At 44.1% G+C, this 23316-nt stretch overlaps 1 protein-coding gene and 1 non-coding gene across 2 annotated transcripts; both read left to right on the top strand.

The window, feature by feature from the left end:
* Positions 1-20504: 20504 nt before the first annotated feature.
* On the top strand, positions 20505-22472 carry LELP1 (late cornified envelope like proline rich 1). Its single transcript, XM_006214739.3, has 2 exons — positions 20505-20689; positions 22008-22472. Exon 2 carries the CDS (start codon positions 22029-22031, stop codon positions 22353-22355), a length of 327 nt encoding a protein of 108 aa, XP_006214801.1. The 5' UTR covers positions 20505-20689; positions 22008-22028; the 3' UTR covers positions 22356-22472.
* On the top strand, positions 21439-21514 carry TRNAI-AAU (transfer RNA isoleucine (anticodon AAU)). Its single transcript has one exon. It is a non-coding gene; the product is annotated as a tRNA-Ile (tRNA).
* Positions 22473-23316: the final 844 nt, after the last annotated feature.

The raw sequence follows: 23316 nt of genomic DNA, 5'->3' as shown, positions 1-23316 counted from the left end.
CACCTTCTACAGCACAAGCCTTTGAAATCACAGCACAGGGGTATTAAATAGAAGAAAAATACTTTGGGGGTTTTTTCACCTCTTCATCATGTCGAAGATTTCCTACTAACTTCTTTCTTCCGTAAAGGAAGTCGAACTCTGTACCAGAATCCCCAGTCATACCACTGTGCCCAGATTCCAGTTTTCCGTCAACCAAGTAGCAGCAAACCCGTGATCATGACCTTGGACCCACCAAACTGCTGCCTTCAGATGGAACTCAACATTTAGGAGCGCAAGAACTCAGCTGAACTCAAGAGTCAGACTCACCAGTTTCTCCAAAGTCGACGGGGACCGGAGCACCAGGAGGATGGCAGCCGTGGCGCCGAGGACCTTTTTATTGGGGCTGGCTGCCCCGCCCAGGGGGAAGTGGAGCTGACTAAAGCTGGCCTGGTCCAGTAATTTCCCAACCAAAATGCAAATCCATCCACACCTGGCTTGACTGGGATTCTGGAAACAGGAAATGCCCTGCTCCAGGATCTCCCCACTGGATTAAGTTCTCCTGACTCACAGAGTCCCTACCTTAGCCCTCAGTTTCAGTGACTTACGGCAGTGGGAGAATTGGGGGGCAGGGGGGCTGTTGTAAGTGGTGGTCAAAGGCTCTCTTTCTTGATTAGGGACGATGACTGCTTCTCTCACCTTCCTTGAATTGCCTACCTGCCCGGGTCCACGTGAGCTGGTTGCCATTTTGTTGTACACAGTGGGCTGAAAAGAGCCTGGCTACCTGGTGACACCTTTCTCTTTGCCTCGGATCCTTCTTATAATGCATTTCCCCTTGATTGGCGGCTTGCTAACCCAAGTCTGCTTTCTTCTTCTAAAATGGACTGAGGGAAAGTTTCTGGTCTGCTCACCTGCCTTTCCATCATGCTACTTAGAACCATTGTGTAAAGTTTCAATAAACAATCAATACCATGGAAATGGAAACAATTATAAGAGAATACTGTGAACAGGTATATGCCAACAAATTGGACAATCTAGAAGAAATGAATAAATTCCTAGAAACATACAATATTCCAAGACTGAATCACTAAGAAATGAATAATCTTTACAGACCATTTACTAGTATTTAAATTGAACCAGTAATCAAAAAATCTCCCAAAACAAAACAGGATCAGACAGCTTCACAGGGGAGTTCTACCAAATATATAAAGAAGAGCTAATACCTATTCTTCTCAAACTATTCCAAGATTTGAAGAGGAGGGAATATTTCCAAACTCATTTTATGAGGCCACCATTACCCTGATTCTAAAACCAGACAAAAACATTACAGAAAAAGAAAATTACAGGCCAATGTCACTAAAGAACATAGATGTAAAAATCCTCAACAAAATATTACCAAAGTGAAATAAAAGTATATAAAAATGATCATACTACATTGTCAAGTGAGATTTATTTCAAGTATGCAAAGATGGTTCAATATTCACAAATCAATCAATATGATACACTACATTAACAAAAGGAAGGATAAAAATCACATGATCATCTCAATAGATGCAGAAAGAGGATTTGACAAAATTCAACACACATTCATGAAAAAAAATTCTCAACAAAGGTGGTATAGAGGAATACATCTCAACATAATAAAGGCCATTTATGACAAAACCACAGCTAACATCACAATCAATGGTGAAAAACTGAAAACTTTTCTTCTAAAATCAGGAACAAGACTCTCACCATTTATATTTAGCGTAGCATTGGAATTGTAGCCACTGCAATCAGACATAAATGAATGAATAAGTAAATAGACAAACAAACAAACAAACAAATAACATCCAAATTGGAAGGGAAGAAGTAAAACTGTTCTATTTGCAGATGATGAGATACTATATGTAGAAAACCCTAAAATCTCCACTAAAAAACTATTAGAACTAATAAATGAGTTCAGTAAAAGAATATACAGAAATCTTGCTTTTCTATAGACAAATAATGGACTATCAGAAAGAGAAACAATCAATAATGCTGTTTAAAACTGCATCAAAAAGAATAAAATGCCTAGGAATAAACTTAACCAAGGTAGTGAAAGACCTGTACTCTGAAAATTGTAACACACTGATGAAGGAAATTGAAAGCGATACAAAGAAATGGAAAGATATCCCATGTTCATGGATTAGGAGAATTAGTATTCTTTAAATGCCCACACTACTTATAGTGATCTTCAGATGTAATGCTATCCCTATCAAAATATCCTTGGCAGCTTTCACTGAACTGAAACAAATAACCCAAATTTGTATTAAATCACAAGAGACACCAAATAGACAAAGCAATCTTGAGAAAAAAACAAAGCTGGAGGCATCATGCTCCCTGGCTCATACTACAAAACTACAGTGTGGTACTGGCACAACAAGAGACACATAGATCAATGGAACAGAACAGATACCCCAAAAATATACCCATGCACATATGGTCAATTAATCTATGGCAAAGGAGGCAAAAATATGCAATGGGTAAAAGACAGTCTCTTCAATAAGTGGTGTTGGGGAAACTGGACAGCTACATGCAAAAGAATGAAATTAGAACATTTCCTCACACCGTATTCAAAAATTGACTCAAAGTGGATTACAGACCTAAATGTAAGACTGGAAACCATAAAACTCCTAGAAGACAATATAGTTTTAGCAATGTTTTTTGGATCTGTCTCCTCAGGCAAGTGGAACAAAAGCAGAAATAAACAAATGGGACCTAATCACAATTAAAAGCTTTTGCAGGAATAAATTTGGGAGTTTAAGATTTGTAAATGTTAGCCACTATATATATAAATTGATTTTTTTGAAGTTTCTTTTGTATAGCACAGGGAACTATGTTCAATATCTTATAATAATCTTTAATGGAAAAAAATTTGAAAACGACTATATGTATGTATATGCGTGACAGGGTCATTGCGCTGTACACCAGAGACTGACACATTGTAGTTGACTGTACTTCAATACAAAAAAAAAAAAAAAAAGCTTGTGCACAGTGAAGGAAATCAACAAAATGAAAAGACAACATACTGAATGGAAGAAGATACTTGCAAAGGGTATGTCTGATAAGGGGTTAATGTCCAAAATACATAAAGAGCTCATAGAACTCAATATCAAAAAGAAACACAATGAATAAAGGTTTTTTAAACTGAGTAGAGAGGAAAACAAAGAGATCTAGAACATTAAGACTTTTTCATTAATGATTTTTGTTCCAGGAGCTACTCAGGTTTTACAGATTTTACTTAAGCCATAATTTTTAAATAAAATCAAAATTTGTTGTAAAAAAAAAACTTTCTCTAGAGGCAATAAAAATCTTAATTACCTTTATAACTTTTAAAGTAATCAAAACAGCAGTTGAAAATATTTCAACGGGAGTCACAATGGATGTAAGTAGTAGAAAGTGAATCTGAAGCAATGAAAATTTATTCTTCTTATCCATTATATCAGATCTAGTTTAAACAAAATTCATGTAACATTTATTGTAAAAACCTAAAACTCTGGGTCAGATGGGGAGAGATAAAAGGTTCACCCACACACACACACACACACACACCCTACTATCTCCCCCACAACAAAAACACTGACCAACTTCAGTTACCAAAAGCAAGTTTTTTTAAACGACAAAAAAGAAAGAAACTGAATTTACATTTGACCATGAAATACAGCCTTTATTCATGATGCACACAGCTTAGGGAGTGGAAATCCCGCCTACGTCATAGACAGAAGGTACACAGCAAGGTTTGATCTTGCTCCTCTTTCTGAGGCATTCGGAAGCTTGGAATCAAAGGTCATTCTTGGCCAGAGAGACCCAGCACACCCACTTCAGAAAAGCCACTTTTTTGTCACATATTATTCCAGGCAGAACAGGGGTAAAGATTAGTAAGGATATAAAAAACACACAATGGTAGGATTCAGAACCCATAGAGTGTGACACGTTTGTTCTTGTTTCAGGTCCTGAAAGTCTGGTGGGCCTTTATTCCGGCAGGACGAGGGTCACTGCACAGAAGGGCCCTTCTGCTGGCACCGCACAGGTGGGCACTGGGAGGTGGGCATGGTTCAGGACTCTCAAGGAGAAGGCAGGCGGTGGTTCTCAGGACTGCCATGTCTCAGGGAGAGGGTGTGGAATCCAGACAGTCATAAAGAAGGTGTTAAGAAATCAAAACAGATCCTTGAAAATCAGAAGGGTAATTACGTAGTTTGTTACAAGGGCTTTGGCTTCTCTGTGCGTAGGAGCGTCCCTCTACAGTCATCTTATTGTCTGGGGTTGTTGCCTCTTCCACTGCAACTGATGCAATCAGTCCTTCTTTACGTGTTGCCATCAAGCATACATGGGAGAAAAAGGCCTACTGACACGAGAGAAGCTGTCCTAAGAGAAGACAATGTCAGCTTCATGTGTCTCCTTAAGTGAAGGAAACACCCCAACTTGTTTTTAAAATCATATCATGGGAAAGGGGAGAGTCTTTTGTCTCTCATTCATTTTCCTTTCCCTTTCATTTCTTTTCTCCTGTGAACTTTAATACGATTCTCCCAAAAAAGGAAGTAAAAGGAAAAACATTATCATCCGCTGCAACTTCCAGTGACCAAAGGAATGACCTCAGACACAGCTGGGCCTCCTGATTGAATCAGAACTCTCTGGAGCACCTGAAGCACAACACGACCCCCACCACATCCCACCAATCAGACTCTGGCTTCCCCAGAGCTGACGGGGAACTGAGACGGACGCTGCATTGCAGAGAAGTCTAATGAAAAATAGAACGGCCCAAGTCGGGGCAGCTCCAAGTACCACACAACTCAAATCAACTCACCTGAAACTCTGAAAAGGACTTGACATGTACACTGTTACTGGAATCACCCCCCACCAAGAGCCCCTTCCCTGGGGCACAAGCTTAGTGAGACGTTCGCCTTACCTGGGGCCCTTGCCCCACCTGGCCCTTTCAGGACCTTGTCCCAATTTGAGGATAAAGAAGTTCTCTAACTGGCAACTAATGGGGTGCTTGAGTAAATGGGGTTGTTACCCTCCTCACATCATCTCAGATTGTCCACATCATAAGCCTCCTTTTAGCTCTCCTGGCCCGTATATCTTGACGTCTGGCCGCATCCGAAACACCTCTCCAGGCCACACCTGTGGTACATTCCTCTTTGGTCTACTCCCCTTTAGTCTCAATGCTCATTTTAATATCACTAAAGAGTTTCTGTGACATTGAAAATATTCTCCTTAATTTGTTTTTACTAATTGTCATTGTGACATGAATATTCCTCCAACAGAGACTCCTTGGGCCCTATTTTCACTCTGCATTCCTCCAATCAGACCAACAGACAAGCTAAAAGCTTAGTGCAACCCTGCACCCCCGTGGCTATTTGGAATTTACCAGGAACTCCAAGACTTTCTGCCTCTCAGGTCTGTAAGCCCCAGCCTCCGGGCCGGCCCCCGGAGTAAACTGTCCCCGTGTTTCTCCCGTCATGTTGTGCTGCTCCCGCCCACAGAGTTACTCCCAAATGACTTCCTTCTGCTTCTTCAACTTTTGAAGGGCAAACATACATTTTGAACCCCTGTCCCACTTTCGAAAATATCCAATCTCCAAAGAACCCCTCAAAGGACTAATATATTTGTTATTTTAATTAATCTATGTAGTTAAGTGACAGTGTGGGTGTCAGGGAAACCAGGCATAAATTCAGGGAAAATGTTTATGTCAAGTTATTCACAATTTGGTCATTATTATTAACTACCATTCTATTTGAGAACATTTTTGCCATGAATTATTGCTAAATTAATGTTATGAATTACTATGACTTTCAGCACTGTTCCTAGTGATCATATTTCTCAAAGCCTTATCATCACCTGTTCCTAGTTCCACTTTTTCTTATACTCTGGCACTGTGGCTCAGGGGACAGACGCCTTTAGAACCCACTCACCTCCCCGTGACAGCTCAGGCTGACACTGGGAAACTTGGGGTGCACTGACTTTAGCGATCACACCAGGCACCTGTTCAGTCCCTGAAACTCCACCACACATGCTAACATTCATCCCGCCTGCCACTCCACTCTACTGAGCCTACCACCACTCTGGACATTTCTTTAGTGGATAATCGCTCACTTTTTCCACTGGCTAGGGCTCAAGTACCATGCACCAAAATGCTGGACATTAACTGGAAATCCTTTTGTATTGATTTCTGCTAAATAGCAACTTCTCAACTTCACAGTTACCGACAGGGGGGCGTCCCATCTTCCTGGCACACAGAGTGAAGTATTAATTTCCTTCCCCCCGTTTATGGTCTTTAAGTGCAGTTTTCCCTACCAGACAATGCAACAAGGCAAACATGTCACCCAGTGCATAGTGGCGGTCTGAGAAATGCCCAAGGACCACCACTCCCCTCTATACGTCTGCCCAGTGCCCTCTCCTCTCCCTTCCCAGGTCCCCCGACTTTCCAGCCCTGTGTTCTAGCTCTCAGTATTTAAGTCTGTCCTGTGAATATGTGCTACAGCTTCAGGTGACAGACTAGACACCAACATTGTCCTGAACTCTCCTGAATCCTGAATCCCTGAAAAACTGACATACACAAATGGGGCAGGAAAGATTCACTCAGTAATTCAGACTGTGTATGATTTTTATTTTGCTATATTTCGATTTTTAGTTGATGGGTTCAGAAATTCACCTATGTGATGGCCCTGTGAAATAGTTTCTTTGGACTATTATAGAGACATACATTTTTCTTATTTGTTGATAAATGTTTGTCATAACCCTATGTAAGCTAAAAATAAACAGAATCTTTGATCAGCCCTGTTTTTCCTGTTCAGTTATACTTCTGAGAACCTCGATTCCATGATGTCATTTCAGGGAAATTTAAAAGAGGCTTTACATTATGTAATTAATAACTTCTAGGTTTATATCAGCTGAGGATATTAATTAGAAGCAACAGAAGCTCACTCTGGTGAACTAAGCAGAAAAAGAGCTTACCAAAAAAGGCTATTGGGCGGACTGCAGAACTGCTGGGAGGGCTAAAGAACCAGGTTTGAAGCTAAGTATCAAGGAACAGTGTCCAAAACCACACCACAGAACCGGCCTGGTGAGGAAGCTGCTGCCACCACTGCCATGGCTCCACCAGTGCAACATTTATGCCAGGAACACACCCTTGCATCCTCAGCCAAAGGCAAGAAAGCTACCACCCTTGTCAGCAGAATGTATTCTACAAGGAGACTCTCTTCCGACCGCTTCTTTCTGGAGCAGGTTCTGATTGGTAGAGCCCAGGTCACATGACTGCATCTTGGCTATCAAGGAGACCGTGAGACTTATTTTCTGGGTTCCACTTCGGGGAGAAGGAATGCATAAATTCATAAAATAGCCCATACATAGTAAAGGTATTTAGAGGGTATTGGAAAGCAAGGGGGGAAATTGCATATATTTGCCACAAGCCCACATTAGTATTGGATTTATATCCAAGCAAGTTGAAAGGACATTTGGCAACATCAGTGATGTGTTTGAAACATCTATCAGGAGGCTCAGTTTTGCTAGCTGGAAATTACCTGGATGCTCATTTAAAAACAAAAATGAAACACTAAATATTTCAGAAGGCTACATCCAAGAAAGGCAGACCTAACTGTGTTTATCAGCTGTGGTATAATTTTGACTGCTGAGACATTATTATGGGTACCAGACACAGGGAATTATTAGAATGATGGGAGCTAATACTGTGAGCCTAACAATTCCACCTGTAACTGTAAGAGTGTCTCAGCTGGTCTTCAACTCCCGGTGCCCTAGAAGCCATTCACTGCACTGCAGCCAGAACGGTCTTTCAAAACTACAAATGGGACTGTACTGTTTGCTTGATCTCCTTCAGTGGCTTCCTGTTGCACTTAAAAATACCTGACCTTGTGCCCACTGGCCTGTAAGGCTTTGATTGCCTGGCTGCTCCCACATATCTGGTCCCACGAAGCATGGCCTGCGGCGTGCTCCCCTGGCTTGGCTTCCTAGCTCCGGTCGCACTGGCTGGTCTGCTCCTCGTGTGCCAGGTTCCTTCCCTCCGACCCACCACACGTGCTGGTCTCTCCGCCAGGGGCTGCCTTTCCCTGGCTGACTTTCACGCACTGTATCGGGTTCAGGCTAACTTGGGTTTATTATTTTAGATGAGGTTAGCGCCTCCTTTTCTGTGCTCTTACGATCCTGAACCATTCTTTCATAACACATATAATCATTGTAATTAAAGAACTATTCATGTAACTGTTTGCTTCAAGTCTATTCCCCTTGATGGATTTAAGCTTCATGTACTGCTCACTGCTGTATGCTCGGCACCTAACCGTCCTCAGGACATACGAGGCCCTCAATAAATATTTGTGGAATGACTCTTCTCCACGTCTCTTCCCCCCTGGAAACTTACACTTGGCCATGCAATGAGATGGAGAGTTGACAGTGTCACAGAAAGGCTAGGGCACTGCCAACCAGATTACTGGGTTCCAGCATCCACTGTGCGACCCCAAGGCACAGTGTTTTATATTTCTAGACCTCAGTTCAGCAGTTGGAAAAAAGAATACACAAACTTTAAATTCTTGCTTGAACGTCCTCTGTACTCTGTTAGTTTATCACCCACACATACATTTATCTATCCATCCATGTCTGCTTATCAGTCTTAATTATCGCCCATCTCCACATCTGGCCACACAGAATCACTCCATCCATCTTTCTGTCCAAGCTGCTCTTGTCCCCAGAAGATCCCAATAGCATGACGAGGACTGACCTTAGACCTCTCAGCCTCAGAGGCAGCGGGTCTGGAGCAAATATCAAGTCTTTTCCCAGCAATTCTGATTCCTATCAATTTCCGAAAACTAACTCCTGACTTTCAAAGAAAACTCCACTTTGGCGGCTATCCAGATACTAACTTTTTTCTCCTCACCTGGAAGAACAACCATGAAGGAGAAAGAACATACCCTTGTCTGTATGAGTATAAGGAGACTGCTTTTTCCAGCACCGCCGGAGTCTTCTGAGAAAGCACTTACTGATGGTCAAGGATGCCGATTCAGATTTTATACAGCCAGTTCTTATGGCCACTGCGAGGAAAAGTGAAAAAGTAAAGCAATCACACATCTTTTCACTATGGCCAATGTGGATGACAAAATTCAAGTATGCAGACATCTAGGAGAACAATTTCAGAACTCAGGCAATGAGTTAAGCGGACAGATAACATGATCCTATCATAACCGATAGCCCTTGTAGCATCCAAGCACAAAGAGGATACAGAACATTTCCAATGCCCCTTCCTATTTAATCCCCTGTCAAAGGCATCTGCCGTCCAGATTTCTGTCGCCGCGGGTTAGCTCTGCTCATTCTGGACCTTCATGCAAACAGAATCGTGCAGGGTACACTCTTCTGTGCTTGGCTTCTTTTGCTAAACGCGATGTTTTGATATTCATCATGCTATTGCTTTGATTGGTAGTTTCTTTAGGGTTTTTTTTTTCAATTGCTAGGCAGTATTCCACGGTGTGAATTATCTACAATTTGCCCATCCATTTGTATGTTGAACATTTTGGGTTGTTTCAATTTGGCTCTACTTCAACAAAGCAACTATGAATATTTATGTACAGGTCTTTTGTGGACACATGTTTTTATCTCTCTTAAATGTTTAGAAATGAAGCTTCTTGGTTATAGCACAGATGGATGTGTAACACTTTAAGAAACTGCTAGATTGATTTCTGAGTTGGCTGTGCCATTCTGCACTCCCACCAATGTCTGGCTGCCCCCACATATCCAACCCCATGAAACATTTTCCTCTGTGTAATGTTCTTGTCGAATTTCAGTATCAGAGCTATGCTACCACCAAAAAGACATGGTGAGAATTTGCTCCTTCTTTCTCTGTCTTCTGAAAATATGATGTATGATTAACATTTTTCTCCTTTAAGTGTTTGGTATGACTCACTAGTTAACCAAATTCGACCTGCAATTTTTTAAATGGGGAGGTTTTAAACTATGAGTTCAATTTATCTAATAATTACAGGGATTGTATTAATCAGGGTTCAACCAGAGGAACATATTTAGTAGGAGACATACATTCAGAGATACATTGCAAGGACTTGGCTTATATGATGACTGTGGGGCCCAGCTGGGCAAGTCCAAAATCCATAGAGCTGGCTGCCGGGAATGGCAGGCTGGAACTGTCTGTCACGGGCCAAAGCTACTGTACACACGTAGAGTTTCTTCAGAGACACTCCAGCTTTACTCTTAAGGTCTTCCTGCAGTTGAATCAGACCAACCGGATTATCTAGGGTGTTCTCCCTTACTCAAAGTCAATTAATTATGAACACTAATCACATCCACCTTCACAGCAACACCTGGATTAGAGTTTGAATAACTAGGGATGGTAGCCTAGCCAAGTTGACACATCGAAAGATCATTTGCAGGATATTCAAATTTTTTTATGTGTCAGTTTCTGTTACTTGTATTTTCAAGGAACTTACGCTTTTCCTATAAGTTGTAGACTTTATTGTTGTGAAGTTGTTTACAATATCTGCCTACCCTGCTGTCCTCATCATCTCTCTCTTTCCTCATTGACCACCTTGCAGGGATCTTGGCATTTCCATTGCTCTCCTTTTCTTTAAAGTAACCTTTCACTTGAACTAAATTTGAAGGATGAATTCATAAAATACCACAAAGTTTAAGTATACAACTCAATAAACTTTCACTAGCTGGACCACCATGTAGCCAGTGTACAGATGAAGACATAGCACGTTACCAGCAGCCTGGTAGCCCATCTTGCTGTGTCCCCTCCCGGTCACTACCCACCCCCAAATACCACCGCTGTCCTGACATCTAACGCCACAGATTTGATTTTCTTGTTTTGAAATTGTTAAAAAGGAAATCACACTGTAGAAATTCTTTACTGCCTGAATTTTTCCCCTCAGAACTGTATTTGTGAGATTCATTCTCTTCCCAGGGCATAACCGCAGATTGTGGTTGTAATTCACCTCATTGCTGTATAGTCTTTCTTGGCCGGTATACACCACTATTTATGTAGCCACTTGACTGTTGGCTGGCATTTTAGAAGTTTCCAATTTAAAACTGTTTCATCTTTCCAATTTTAGTATATGTGCTGCTGAAACAAGAACCAAGTTTTTTTTTAATGATGCTACTGTGAACATCCGTGTTCATGTATTGTTACTATCTGTATATACTTCCGTTGGGCACACACCTAGGAGTATAATGACTGGATCAGAGGATAGATTGTCCAGCTCTAGAATTTTTCCAAAAATTCTATACAACGTTTACTCCAACCAACGGTATATGAAAGTTTTCATAGTTCCACACTCTAAGCAATCTTGTCGATGTCCTTTACACAGCAGCCTTTTCAGTGGTGATGTGCAGGTAATACATTGTGATTTCAATTTTTATTTCTTTTGCGACTGATTAGGTTGAGCACTTTATTATATGTGTATTGGAAATTTGGAAATACTCTTCCATAAACTGCCTGTTCAAGTTGCTTGGACATTTTTCTATTTTTGTTTCTTGTTTGCTTGTTGATCTATATAAGAGAGACAGTGTGTGTGTGTGTCTGTGTGTCTATGTGTCTGTGTCTATCTGTGTGTGTGTGTGTTCTGGATACAAGTCCTTTGTGAGATATATGTATCACAAATAGCTTCTAAACCTCTGTGGCTTGCCTTTTTGCCATCACAGTGGTGGCTTTTAACAACCAGAAATTCTTAATCTTAATGAAATCTAATTGGTCATTTTCCTCCTTATAATTATGCTGTTTAGCCCTTGTTTGAGGAATTTTTGCTGTTGACAAGATTATGAAGATATGCTCTCCCTTTTTTTAAAATTCTGTCATTTTACCATTCAAATGGAGATAATCCACCCAGAACTAATTTTTGTTTGGAGTCAAGATATATTTTTTCAAACCCATAGGAATAGCAAAGTGATCCGAGTACCACTTGTTGAAAGGACCACCCTTTCCCCACTGTACTGAAGAGCCCCCTCTGTCATAAGCCAAGTGGCTGTGTATCTGTGAGTCTGTTTCTGGAGTCTCCTTCCTGTTCCGTTGGTCCATGTGTCTGTCCTTACAGTAATACCACACTGTCTTAATTACTGTAGTATTGATATCTGGTACTAAATTTGTTATATTTTAAGAACTTCTAGAATAGTCTTAGTCATTTGTCTTTCTATATGAATTTTAAAGTAACCTCATCAAGTGCCACCAACAAAAATGTGTTGAAATTCCTGAATGCATTCAATAGAACCAAATTTTAAAATTTCGTTTTTAAGTAAGCTTGTCAAATTCTACCAAAAATAAGAGCACTGGGTTGCCTATGCTTTGGCTTTGTCTGCAAACTTGGGTACCAGTAAGTGGAAAACCTTCTATGTCCATGGGTTGGAATACTTCATACTGTTAAAATGTCCATACAGTTGCCAGAGAGTAGCTTCTTGTCTTGTCACAGAAATAAGTCAGAGATAAGACATGGAGGTCAAGAAAGCAAAGCTAGGATTTATTCAGTGATGTATACTCTCAAGGGGAGAGCAGGCAAGCTTAGGTGAGTAGACAGTTTCTTTGGAAAGCTGGTTATTTGGGGAGAAAAAAAATGACTGGGTATGGGAGGGATAAATTAGGAGTTGGGGATTAATGGACACACACTATTATATATAAAATTGATAAACATATAGCACAGGGAACTATATTAAATCTCTTGTAATAATACGTAATGGAAAAGAATCTGAAAAGAAAAAAATATATATGAATGTATGTGTGTAACTGAATCACTTTGCTGTACACCTGAAACTAACACTGTAAATCAACTAGACATCAATTATAAAAGATTTTAAAGATAAATGATCCCCCCAAAATGACTGGATGGAATATTCATTGAGAAGGAAGGAGATTGAGATTATATTTCCTCATTTTCACCCCAGCTTCAACTTCCTGAGGAGAGGGGGAGTTTTTGTCCTTCCTTGGTCTTGATTGGAAGTGTCATGGCATTGGTACGTGGTGGGTACTTCTTATCTGCAAGGCTAATTTTATTGTAAGGAGGGCATAATGAGCAAAAGGTTACTTTCAGACGCCAGAGATTCCCACCTTTCTTTGTCAACCTCTAAGACCCCTCTCGTTCACAAGATGTGTGGGCTCCCGTCAGCCCGAAGGCTCCTGCTTTTTTTTTGCTAGCCCCTAGGACTCCTACTGTTCACAAGATGTATGGTTTCCTGCCACCTGACCCATGCCTTGTTCTAACAATACTTTCATTACATTTTCCATTAACAAGGGGGTCTTTGCTAAAATTTGGGGTGTAGAATAAGCTAAATTACTTAAGGATTTAGACTCTGTTTGAGGCACCCATTTTTCTGCCCGCACTGTTGAGATTTTCTCATTACCACAAAAAAATCCTGAGCTACCAGGTGGGGAAAGATGGTGCCCAGGACTCTGAGGTCATTGGCTATTGCAGAGAAGGAGCCACCTAGGACCAATAAGGAAGGTCAATGACCAACAAGAGGTTCGCATTTCATTCTTTGGAAATACGGGACATAACAGAGGGTCCTGATGAAGGGGAGAAGAGAGTGCAATATGAATTCATGGATGATCGTTGGAGGCAGGATGATATGAAGCAGGTGAAGAAGGGATAAATCACGCTCCAGAGCTCAGGACAGTTCTAGAAGGGGAAAGAATCTCCTGTACAGGAGACCCCTCTTCTGCAGAACCTCCCAGGGAGCAAATGTGTGGTGTGTTAATCCAACACCGCCATCCTGCACTGCCCCTTCTCTCCGCATGCTCACATCTGTCTCCCACTAGACTGAGTTCTTCCTGGGCCTACACTGGGTCTTAGTCATTATTGTATCCTTCCCTACTCACAGACCTGGACCCTGGTAGGTGCTCAGTGGTCTTTGGGTAAACGATCTTAACTTCATTTGACCACAAACATCAGTGATAGAGATGATGTGTGTGGTGTGGATGTAAGTTCATTTACTCTGTATGAAAGGTGGGGCAGAGACTCTAGGATGGATTATGACGTGCATTAGTGTCCAGTCCTGGCATCCTTAGGACTCTATCTCCAGGCGTTCCAGCCCAGAGTTTCCTTTCCTCTTGTCTCCTCATGTTCACCCAAACTCTATTGAAGCAGCACGTACATTTGAAGGAAACGCATTTATCCCTATATCCCTCTGCCCCACCCATCACACTCACATACTAAATCCTTCCTGAGAAAATAGAAATGCTCTTATCCACCCCAAAGCTGCCAAACTAGAGTTTTGAGTGCAAAGAGGGGATTTGGCAAGTGTTTTCAAGAACTGAGTGAGACACCAGGACATCAGGAAGTGGTGGGGAAACCCCTTTGTTTCCTGCTGCCAGCCGAGCCCAGGATAAAAGGACCCTGCTCCGAGCTTCACCATGCCACTTGAATCCCAGAGGCCTCGAACAGCCCGGAGAGGCAGGTGAGTGGGGAGGCTCTGCGCTGAGGGCGCGGAAGCCCTCGGGGAGGCGGTCGATAGGTTCCCATTGGAGGGAACGAGAAAATTGTGGAGAGCTGTGGGGCGAGGTGGGAAGGAAAAGACAGACGATCAGGAACAGCAGTGGGAACCGATAAAACAGACCAGAAAAGAGAGACCCGGTGGGAGAGACCATGAGCAGAGAGAAGTGGGATGGAACATGAGGCAGAAAGTCAGGGTCTAAATCAGGTGTCAGCAAACTAGAGCCCGCAGGCCAAGCTCAGCCCACTTGTCTTTGTAAATAAAGTTTTATTGGAACACAGTCAGGCCCATCTGTTTACATACTGTCTATGCCTGCTCCTGCACGGCAATGGCAGAGTTGAAGAGTTGTGACGAAGACTGGCCTGAAAAACCTAAAATATTTACTCTCTGGCCTTTTATAGGAAAAGTTTGTTGAGTGCTGTTCTAAAATAGGAAATAATTTGAGATTAAGTGATTGAAGTTATAGAGGGAAAAGCTCCAGCTTAGCCTAATGGATGTTGGCAAAGCTGAGGCCAGAACTTAGCTCTCAAAATCCCCAGTCTTTGTTCTTTCTTATGCTCCTCCTTGAATCTTTCTCTTGTTTTAAGGTCAAGCTTTCTACCACAGGCCAGAGCACGAGGATTTATGCAGTGAGGGTCTGAGCTGGGTGCCTGGCTGGGGTTTCCTGCCGACTCTGCCTCTGCTCTGGATTCTAACTCTTCAGACAGCCAACACAAAGGGACAGTAATTCTCCTTGTAGAAGCAGTGGGTCAAGTTTAAAACAGTCAGGAATGATTCGGGAGGGCTAGACACATTGCCAAAAAGGGCAAAGTCAGGGGAAGAAATGCTTCAGCAACAAATACAGGCAGTCTCAGGGCAAGAAAATGTTCCATCGTACCTGAAAGAAATGTCATCTAACTTCTCCAGTTTAGTCTCTTCGCATCAACTGGTCTTATAAAATTTAGCAGATGCTTTATTGTCCCCCCTAAACTTCTTTTCTTCAAGCTGATTCCTCTAAAGGCATGTTACCTTTTATTTCAAGCACACTTTCCAAACTCGTTCTTTCCCCCAACTCCCAGCAGAGCAAAGATGCTCCATTTAAGGGACAGGGTACAGTCCAGGCACCAACTCCCAGGTGGAGCAGACAGAGAGACACTGGCACCTGTGGGGCAGCCCCTAAGAAAATTCTCTTTTTTGGCCACTGTGGTCGACATGGGGGCTTCTGTAGGGTGGGTGGTCTCAGGAGGGAGTGAAATAAGATGGCCATAGCATTCCTATTAAGGAAATAAGTAATGAACATAAATACAAAACCGAAACAGACTCACAGACAGAGAATACGAACTTGTGGTTGCCAAGGGGGCGGGGGGTGGGAAGGGACAGACTGGGATTTCAAAATGTAAAATAGGTAAACAAGATTATACGGTATAGCACAAGGAAATACATAAAAGATCTTGTGGTAGCTCACAGAGAAAAAAAATGTGACAATGAATATATGTATGTTCATGTATAACTGAAAAATTGTGCTCTATACTGGAATTTGACACAACATTGTAAACTGACCATAACTCAATTTTAAAAAATGTTAAAAAAAAAAAAGAGAAATAAGTAATGAGAGACAGTGCTTGTCTCTCGTGTTAACTTGGAAATAACCTTCTCCACTGATGTTGTCTCATTCTAAAGGGTTTTTTTCCTTCTTTCAGTTTATCGTCAATCTAAGGAAAATGTCTCAGCAGCAGCAGCAGCAATGCAAAGTCCCCTGCCAGCCCCCTCCCAAAGTCCCTGAGCCCTGCCCTCCCAAGCCGTGTCCCCCGGGGGGGCCCAGCCAGCAGAAGTGCCCCCCTGTGAAGTGCCCCCCTGTGAAGTGCCCCCCCAGGCAGCAGGAGTACCTGCCGAAGCAGCAGTGACCCCTCCAGAAGCGCCCTCCGCCACCTGATCATGAAGATACCGCACGCCCTTGCCCCACGCCAACCCCTCTCTGCCTGCACCTGCTGGGAACACAGACAGCTTAGAAGCCGCTGCCTCTCTTTAGACGCAAGAAGAAAGATATCATCACAGTATATTGGGTTTTCCTCCCAAATCAGCGACTCCTCCGTGCTCCTCTCCCAGGAGACTGCATGGTGTAGACAGACGTGCCATGTTCCCAAGCTCTTCCCTGGGGGCCAGACCAGTTCTTGCCCTTCTCTGCCACTGCTGTGGTCAGGACGAGGCCCGACTGTCCAGCTGCTGTCTCCTCTACCATGCTGCCTCCTGCTGGTCATATGAGATCATTACAAGGGCACAGATTTCCTTGTTTAGCAGTCGGCCTTCCTGGGATGCAACAACTTTACGAAGGTTTCAAGGAGTAAACGCAGTTGAAAAATTAAAACAAAAAAAATACTGGCTAAACGATAGAAATTTCTCCAGCGTTCTTCAGAGCACAGCTCCACGCTCCTCAGTGAAGGCAGTGAGGTCTTCTGTTTGTATTTCTTCCCGAATACTCTCCACAACTCCCAACCAAGCTCACCCACCCTCTAGACTCTGAGCCCATTAAAAGTACTCCAAGCCCTTTAATGTTCCTTCCTCCCTGTTTCTCAATAAAAAAAAAAATCTTTTCTCCTGATTGGCCACATCTCTGCTCTCTTGCTGGGGCTGGGAGAGAAGACACAGAGGGACAAATCAGGGCCAGAGAGGAGAAGCGGGGACTGAGTGGGAAGTCATTGGGAGGACCCTGGAGGAGATCAGGGGCCACAGGAGGACACAGGGGACATTGCACAAGCCAGCAGTTCCCCTTTTCCTCTCCGGTCACCCATTCTCAATGTCCCAAAGGGCCAGCCATCTCCCAGGTCCACAACCACTCGCATTGCCTGCTCCCTTCTTGACAAGGGCTCACCACACAGAGGAGGCGGAGACTGTCAACAAGGGAGACACCGTCAGTGTCGGGCGCAGGCCGGGCGGAGCATGAGCTGGGCTCTGCGAGGTCCAGAGAGGTATGTGGGGATCGGTACCTGGGGCCAGAATTGCCAGCCTGGCCTGTGCAGAGCCTGTCAGGGAGGGGAGGGGCCCCAGGGAGGCATCCACTGCCCCAGGTCTCACACCGCTTGGTCTTGGGAAGATTTTACACTCTTAAAGTTAACGAGGAGCCCAAAGAGCTTTGGTTCTTGTAAATTTTATCTACTGATGTTTCTTGCATTAAAACTTAAAACTGAGATATTTTGTAACGCACGTTATACACAAGAAGACGCTGACTAGCTGTCAGATGGACGATGTCACCACATCGCACGCCATGCAGTCTCTGCTGTCATTTCTACTGCAGACTCGTGGAGAAATGAGAGTGAGAAAATCAAATAACATGTTATTATTATGAAACATTTTTGACACTCAGACCCCACTAAAAGCATCTCGGGGACCCCCAGAATCTCCACACTACCCTTTGGGAACCACTGTTCTGGAGAGTCACAGTGGGGCAGGCCTGCGGGGTCCCTGAGCCAAGGGCAATACGGCACCACAGGGAGGAAACGCAAAGGCAGTCCTCCCTGGGTTTCAGCCTCAGCTTATGGGAGGGGTTATGTACGCCTGTCGTGAAGCTACCCTGCTAAATCGAGTTCTGTGCTTTCAGCAAACGCTGATTAGCACCAGTGAAGCATCCGGAACTGAGAAAACCTGGAGATGAAGAGAAGACTGAGGTTCTCTAGAGGAGCCGCCCCAGCGGTCTGCTGGGTGGTGGGGACAGACGTGTGCCACACAGGCCACCAGACTGCATCTGACAAGAGCGTGTATCACAGGGCAGGGGGCGTGCTGGGGTGATGTACGGAACATGGAAGGTAGAGAGCAAAGCAGAGTGGAGGGTGATTTTGTGATTTCTGATCTGGGCTCCATCCCTGAGTTCCTACATGACACAGGCAGGACCTTCCTTAGGAGCAAATCATATTCTGTGATTACAGAGCTTTGAATCTAATCATAGTCCACAAATACCTCAATTTTTATTTTCCCACCAGCCACACAATAGAATCCCTTACTTCCATGAAGGTAAAAATCAAGTCATAGTCAACTGAAAAATATACCTGAAGGGTAACAGATTTTAAGAACAACCAAGGGTAGGTATGGAAGAGAGGAAAGAACTAATTTTTACCTCCAGCAGGACCAGGAAGGGTTGCGGGACTTGCCCAAACACCATGCATCTCCCTTTCTCCCAGTTGACTGTAGGTTCCTAGGCTGTAGATTCCATTTCCGGTGCCCAGGAATGTCCCCAGTGGTTGATTTCAGAGTCTGAAATGGGCCAAAGGCAACTTCTTCTTTTTCTAATTCCTGCTATTACTGTCTCCAAACCCTAAGCCAAAAGTACGCTGATAGCTGTCATACTAAATGTAATCCTTTAAAGAAGGGTGTTAAAGAATGAGAAAATGATGGACAAATGTCCTGGTGACTGTCCAATGAATGATATACTTTCATTATTCAGTGGGAATTTCTTAAGCAAGAAATAGGAGAGGGGAGAAAGGAGAGAGAGGAAGGTGACAACAGCCAGACAACAGCCAGCAGAAATCACTGCATCCTTTGACATCACTGTCACAAGTGACTTCCCTTCTACATATTCAGATTGCTAGCTTTGGTCCAGATGTGAACAGCAGGTGGAGCTGGGACTCCTGAGATGAGTGTGGGAACTGCTTCTCAGCACCTTTGAAGAGATGGAGCTCATGAACAAAAAGACAGAGGAAAGAAAATGAGAGCAATGGGCTGCACCAAGACAATGGGTCTAACACCAGTAATCCTGGGGCAGGGGGCTCAACTCTGGCCCACCCTCCCCTTTTATTCAGGTTCATTTGGGTTTCAATTGTCTATGGTATTCTTTGTCCACTGGGAATACAAATAAACCATGCCTTGGGACTCCCCATCCTCCCAGCACTGTCTCTCTTCTCTCCTCCAGCCCCCTCTCTGGACCAGCTCATTCCCATCCACTCAGTGAACGGGTGTTGGACTGAAGTGAACTCAAGGTCTCAGGTCTGCCCAGCGGCACCAAGGCCAGAGCCGTCTTTCCAGTCACCATTCAAGATGCCCTGCTGCAAACACATTCAACATGCTCAGACTCAAACTCATCTCTCCTAACGCCTGTTCTGCCTCCTCAGTGCCCATTCACAATACCACGTGGGACTCCTCTTTCTTAATTTTCTTCTTAACTTTCCACAAACCAGTCCCATAAATTTGTCTCTCTGGCACCCTCTTTCTCCCACCACCACCGCCTTCCTTCAGGCTTGGAGATTTTTATTTCTTTGAAACAGCCAAGTTCAACTTTCACTCCACCACTCCCTCCTCCGATCCATCCCACACTTTGCTGTCAGAAATATCTTTCAACACCTTAGACATGATCGTATCACAGTTTTAACCAAAGTCACTCATGGTTCATCAGGGAATGATGGCCAAGACGAATGTCCTGGACCAGAGTTCAAGGCACCCTGTGCCCCAGTTGCCTTTCCCACTCATAGTATCACCCAGAAACACCCCTATTGCAATCACAAAGACCCACTGGCCAGGTGCTGGAAAAACCAAGGAAGGAACGCTCTCAGAGGCAAATCTTTCTTACTCTAAGACAGGACTGGTCCGGACTGGTCAGGACCATCAAACTCAATTTCTTTATTATAGGCAACATTTACCTTGGATATCAAGGGGTGGCCACTCCCTGATTGAAAATATAATCACAGAGCCCAGCAAACAGCGAATTACAGACAGAGACATTGAGAAAAGGTGCCAAAATAATCCTTGGACTTGGGCCAGAGAATGTGAGGCGCTGAAAAGAGAATTCAGAATCTCATGTTAAAAACAGAGGACCAGAGAGTCAAAAATGGCTGTGATCAACCCAAGCTCTCCAAGAACAATGAAAAAGGGACCAGTTCAAAGGAGTTAAAATTTGGGGGGCTGGGGGAGGAGAGAAAGGCCACGTGTTAACAGAGCTTTTCTGCTCCTAGCAGCAATGAGCCTCCCTAACCTTAAAGTTCAGAACCCTTCACTGTAGCCTGATTTCACTGGCATGAATTTTGAGGGACCCAAGGAGAGGGCGAGACAGCAAAGGGGATGCTAATCATAGCCTATTCTCATGTTCAAGGGCTTGAGCTGAGCTGGGAGCTCTGGAGTCACACAACAATCGCTACTTGATGACGCAGTGATGAGGTCACAAGGGGGTTCCTCCTTCCCCTCTTACCTGGGCTTCCTCAGAGCTGGACAGAGGAACCAGAGGGAGAATCCACCTTCCCAAGCACAGCCGTAACATCCACCTCACTCGACTACTTGTCAAGTTCAATACCAACACAAAGGGGTGAGTTGCATTTGGACAAATGGAAATGCCCCTTCTTTTACCTCTGCTTTCCGGGGGGTGACCGACAGCACCCAGGCATTGAGTAGGGCTGAGATGATGGCTCTGTTTGGGTGAAAGTTCCCTCTCATTTTTAGTAACAGGAATTGCCTACCCCTCTTTTCCAGTGCAGACTCTTAACCATTTTGGAGTCCAGTGTAATGATCTGTCTCTCCAGAGAGCTATACTAATTTTAAAACAAAATTAGATAAAATTTTATCTTTATATTGTTAAAGGAAATCAAAGATGTACCAGTTAGATCCAACTTGCCAGTACCGTCAGAGACTAAACAGCCCTCTCCGTATCTAGAAGTCAAACTGTCTCTAGAGAAAGACCTAGCTGAAGGCAAAACTCAACAGAGCGGAAGAAACAATTCCTCTTTAAACTCATATTGTGTAGCTCCAACATTCATATTTTCAGAGAAGTTAGAATTTTCCAGTTCATCTTGTCTTCTCCTGACTTCCTCCCTTACCCTGATCACTGGGGCAGGAGTTCCTAGAGTGGTCCATGGGAGTCCATGGTGGGGATTCAGCTCTTCCCATCCTCAGTCCTCAAGTAAAGAAAACAATTCTCAAGGTTCTCAGTGCTTAGGCAGGACACAAAATTGACAATAGTGTCCTGGGTCCCCAAGCTCACTAATATACCCTCCCATTCCATCTCCAGAGGGATGGGGAAGTGGCCTTACAGGAGTTGTTTAAAATCTTTATCAAGGGGGAGGGTAATTAGCTCAAGTGGTAGAGCACATGCTTAATATGCATGAGGTCCTGGGTTCAATCCCCAGTACCTCCTCTAAAAATAAATAAATAAACCTTAAAAAAAAAACTTTATCATACCATGGATGCCTTTAGAACTCTGATCAAACTTATGGACTCTTCAGAATAATGTTTTTAAATGAATGAAATAAAATACATGGACTTACAGAAGATACCAACTATTTTGATAAACATATGGTTAAATATGGTTCTTATGACTGGGTGGAGGGGTGGTCCCAGGACCCTAGGTTAAGAATTCCTGCTAGGTGCTAAGGGATGGGGACAGGAGTAAATAAAAAGGAAGCATAGTAAGGGTGGAGAGATCAGGAAATGTTGCCACCGATGCACTGCAAGGACGAGAGGACAGTCCTTAGGTGACAATTTGGTCTGGGGCCCGAACGCATCCCGGGAAAGGCTTTCATAAGAACAAGGATGGGCAGGGCAGGGGGTGTGAGTGGGGGGCTGTACTGGTCCTCTCCCACTTTGCGGTGTGGTCTCCCACATACAACCTGTCACGTATTTCTTTGCAGGGCTCAGAAAATCAAGAAGGAATGTCGAGTGATGATAAAAATAAACCTAGTGAACCCAAGAATGAGCCCAAGCACTGTGACCCCAGGTGTGAACAAAAGTGTGAGACTAAATGCCAGCCCAGCTGTTTAAAGAGGCTGCTGCAACGGTGCACTGAAAAGTGCCCACGAGAAAAGTGCCCAGCACCACCAAAATGCCCCCCGTGCCCCCCGTGCCCCCTGCCGTGCCCCCTGCCGTGCCCCCCGCCGTGCCCTCCGCCGTCGTGCCCGTGCCCAGCTTCCTCTCCCCCCAAGCCATGTGCCAAGCCCTGTCCTCCTAAATGCCCGCCGCCCTGCCCTCCCCCAGAGTGAGGCGCTGAAGACCCCACCCAGCCCGCTAACCCCACCACCTCCGCCGTGCTCACCAGCACGGGGCTGAGAACTGAAGCCATGAACTGACAAGTAAACGTGTTCCTCTGCTGTGCAAGACTTTCTTCTCCTGGTTTCTTGGCAGTTTTCAGTGTGTTTGTTTTCCAGCTTTATACCACCAAGAAGCAATCCCCTGAGAGTAAGGCTAGGACCCCAGCCCTGCACACTCAACAACCTTGGAAGACAGCTGCACTTCTGACCCCTGCTGCGTAGAGAGATGTGACATCTCCTGAAGATGCACCTCGGGAACATGCCCTTGCTAGAGCACAGCCTGAGAGAGCCAGGAACAGGGCTGCTGAAGTGGCTAACCCCAGGAACCCACTGAGCTCAAGGTGGGGAAGAGGGGGATGTTGGGAAAGGTCCAGGAAGGCTCAGGAAAAGAATTCTACCCTTGGCTATTAGCCCCACTGCATGATGCTTGGGCAGAACACCCTGAACATAGGCTGCCTGGGTTTAAACTCTAGCTCTGCTTTCCAAAAACTGTGACCTTAAGCAAGTTGGTTAACTTCTCTGAGCCCTAATGTCCTTCTCTCTGTAAAAGGAATGAAAATGCCCATTGCACTGGTGTTACCTGGTCGTTGTGTGGCTTAAGGAGCTAACAAAAGCCAAGTACCTGGTTTGCTGGAACATAGTGCTCAGTGAGAGGAGCACACGGCACCTGCCCAGGGGTGGTCACACATCACACCTGAACTTAATTGCCCTGTTCTTCTATTTCTCGTCAGGCTGTAAGTCTCTTGAGTGCACTAGTCAGGTTCTATCTCACACCTGTAAGCACAGCTAGGCATCCTTTTAAAAAATAAAAAATAAAAGAGGAGTTGTGGATTATACCAATGTCAGCTGGCTGGTTTTGATCCAGGACTAAAGTTATGCAGCATGTCACCACTGAGGGAATTCCAGCGAAGGG

This window comes from Vicugna pacos, chromosome 21, assembly GCF_048564905.1.
Source record: "Vicugna pacos chromosome 21, VicPac4, whole genome shotgun sequence".
Classification (NCBI taxonomy): domain Eukaryota; kingdom Metazoa; phylum Chordata; class Mammalia; order Artiodactyla; family Camelidae; genus Vicugna; species Vicugna pacos.
Note: the sequence above shows the minus strand (reverse complement) of the source record. Positions and strands in the feature narration are given on the sequence as shown.

What these genes read in the sequence shown, in the direction of transcription:
- LELP1 (XM_006214739.3), top strand. Translation starts at nt 22,029, where the DNA reads ATGTCGAGTGATGATAAAAATAAACCTAGTGAACCCAAGAATGAGCCC.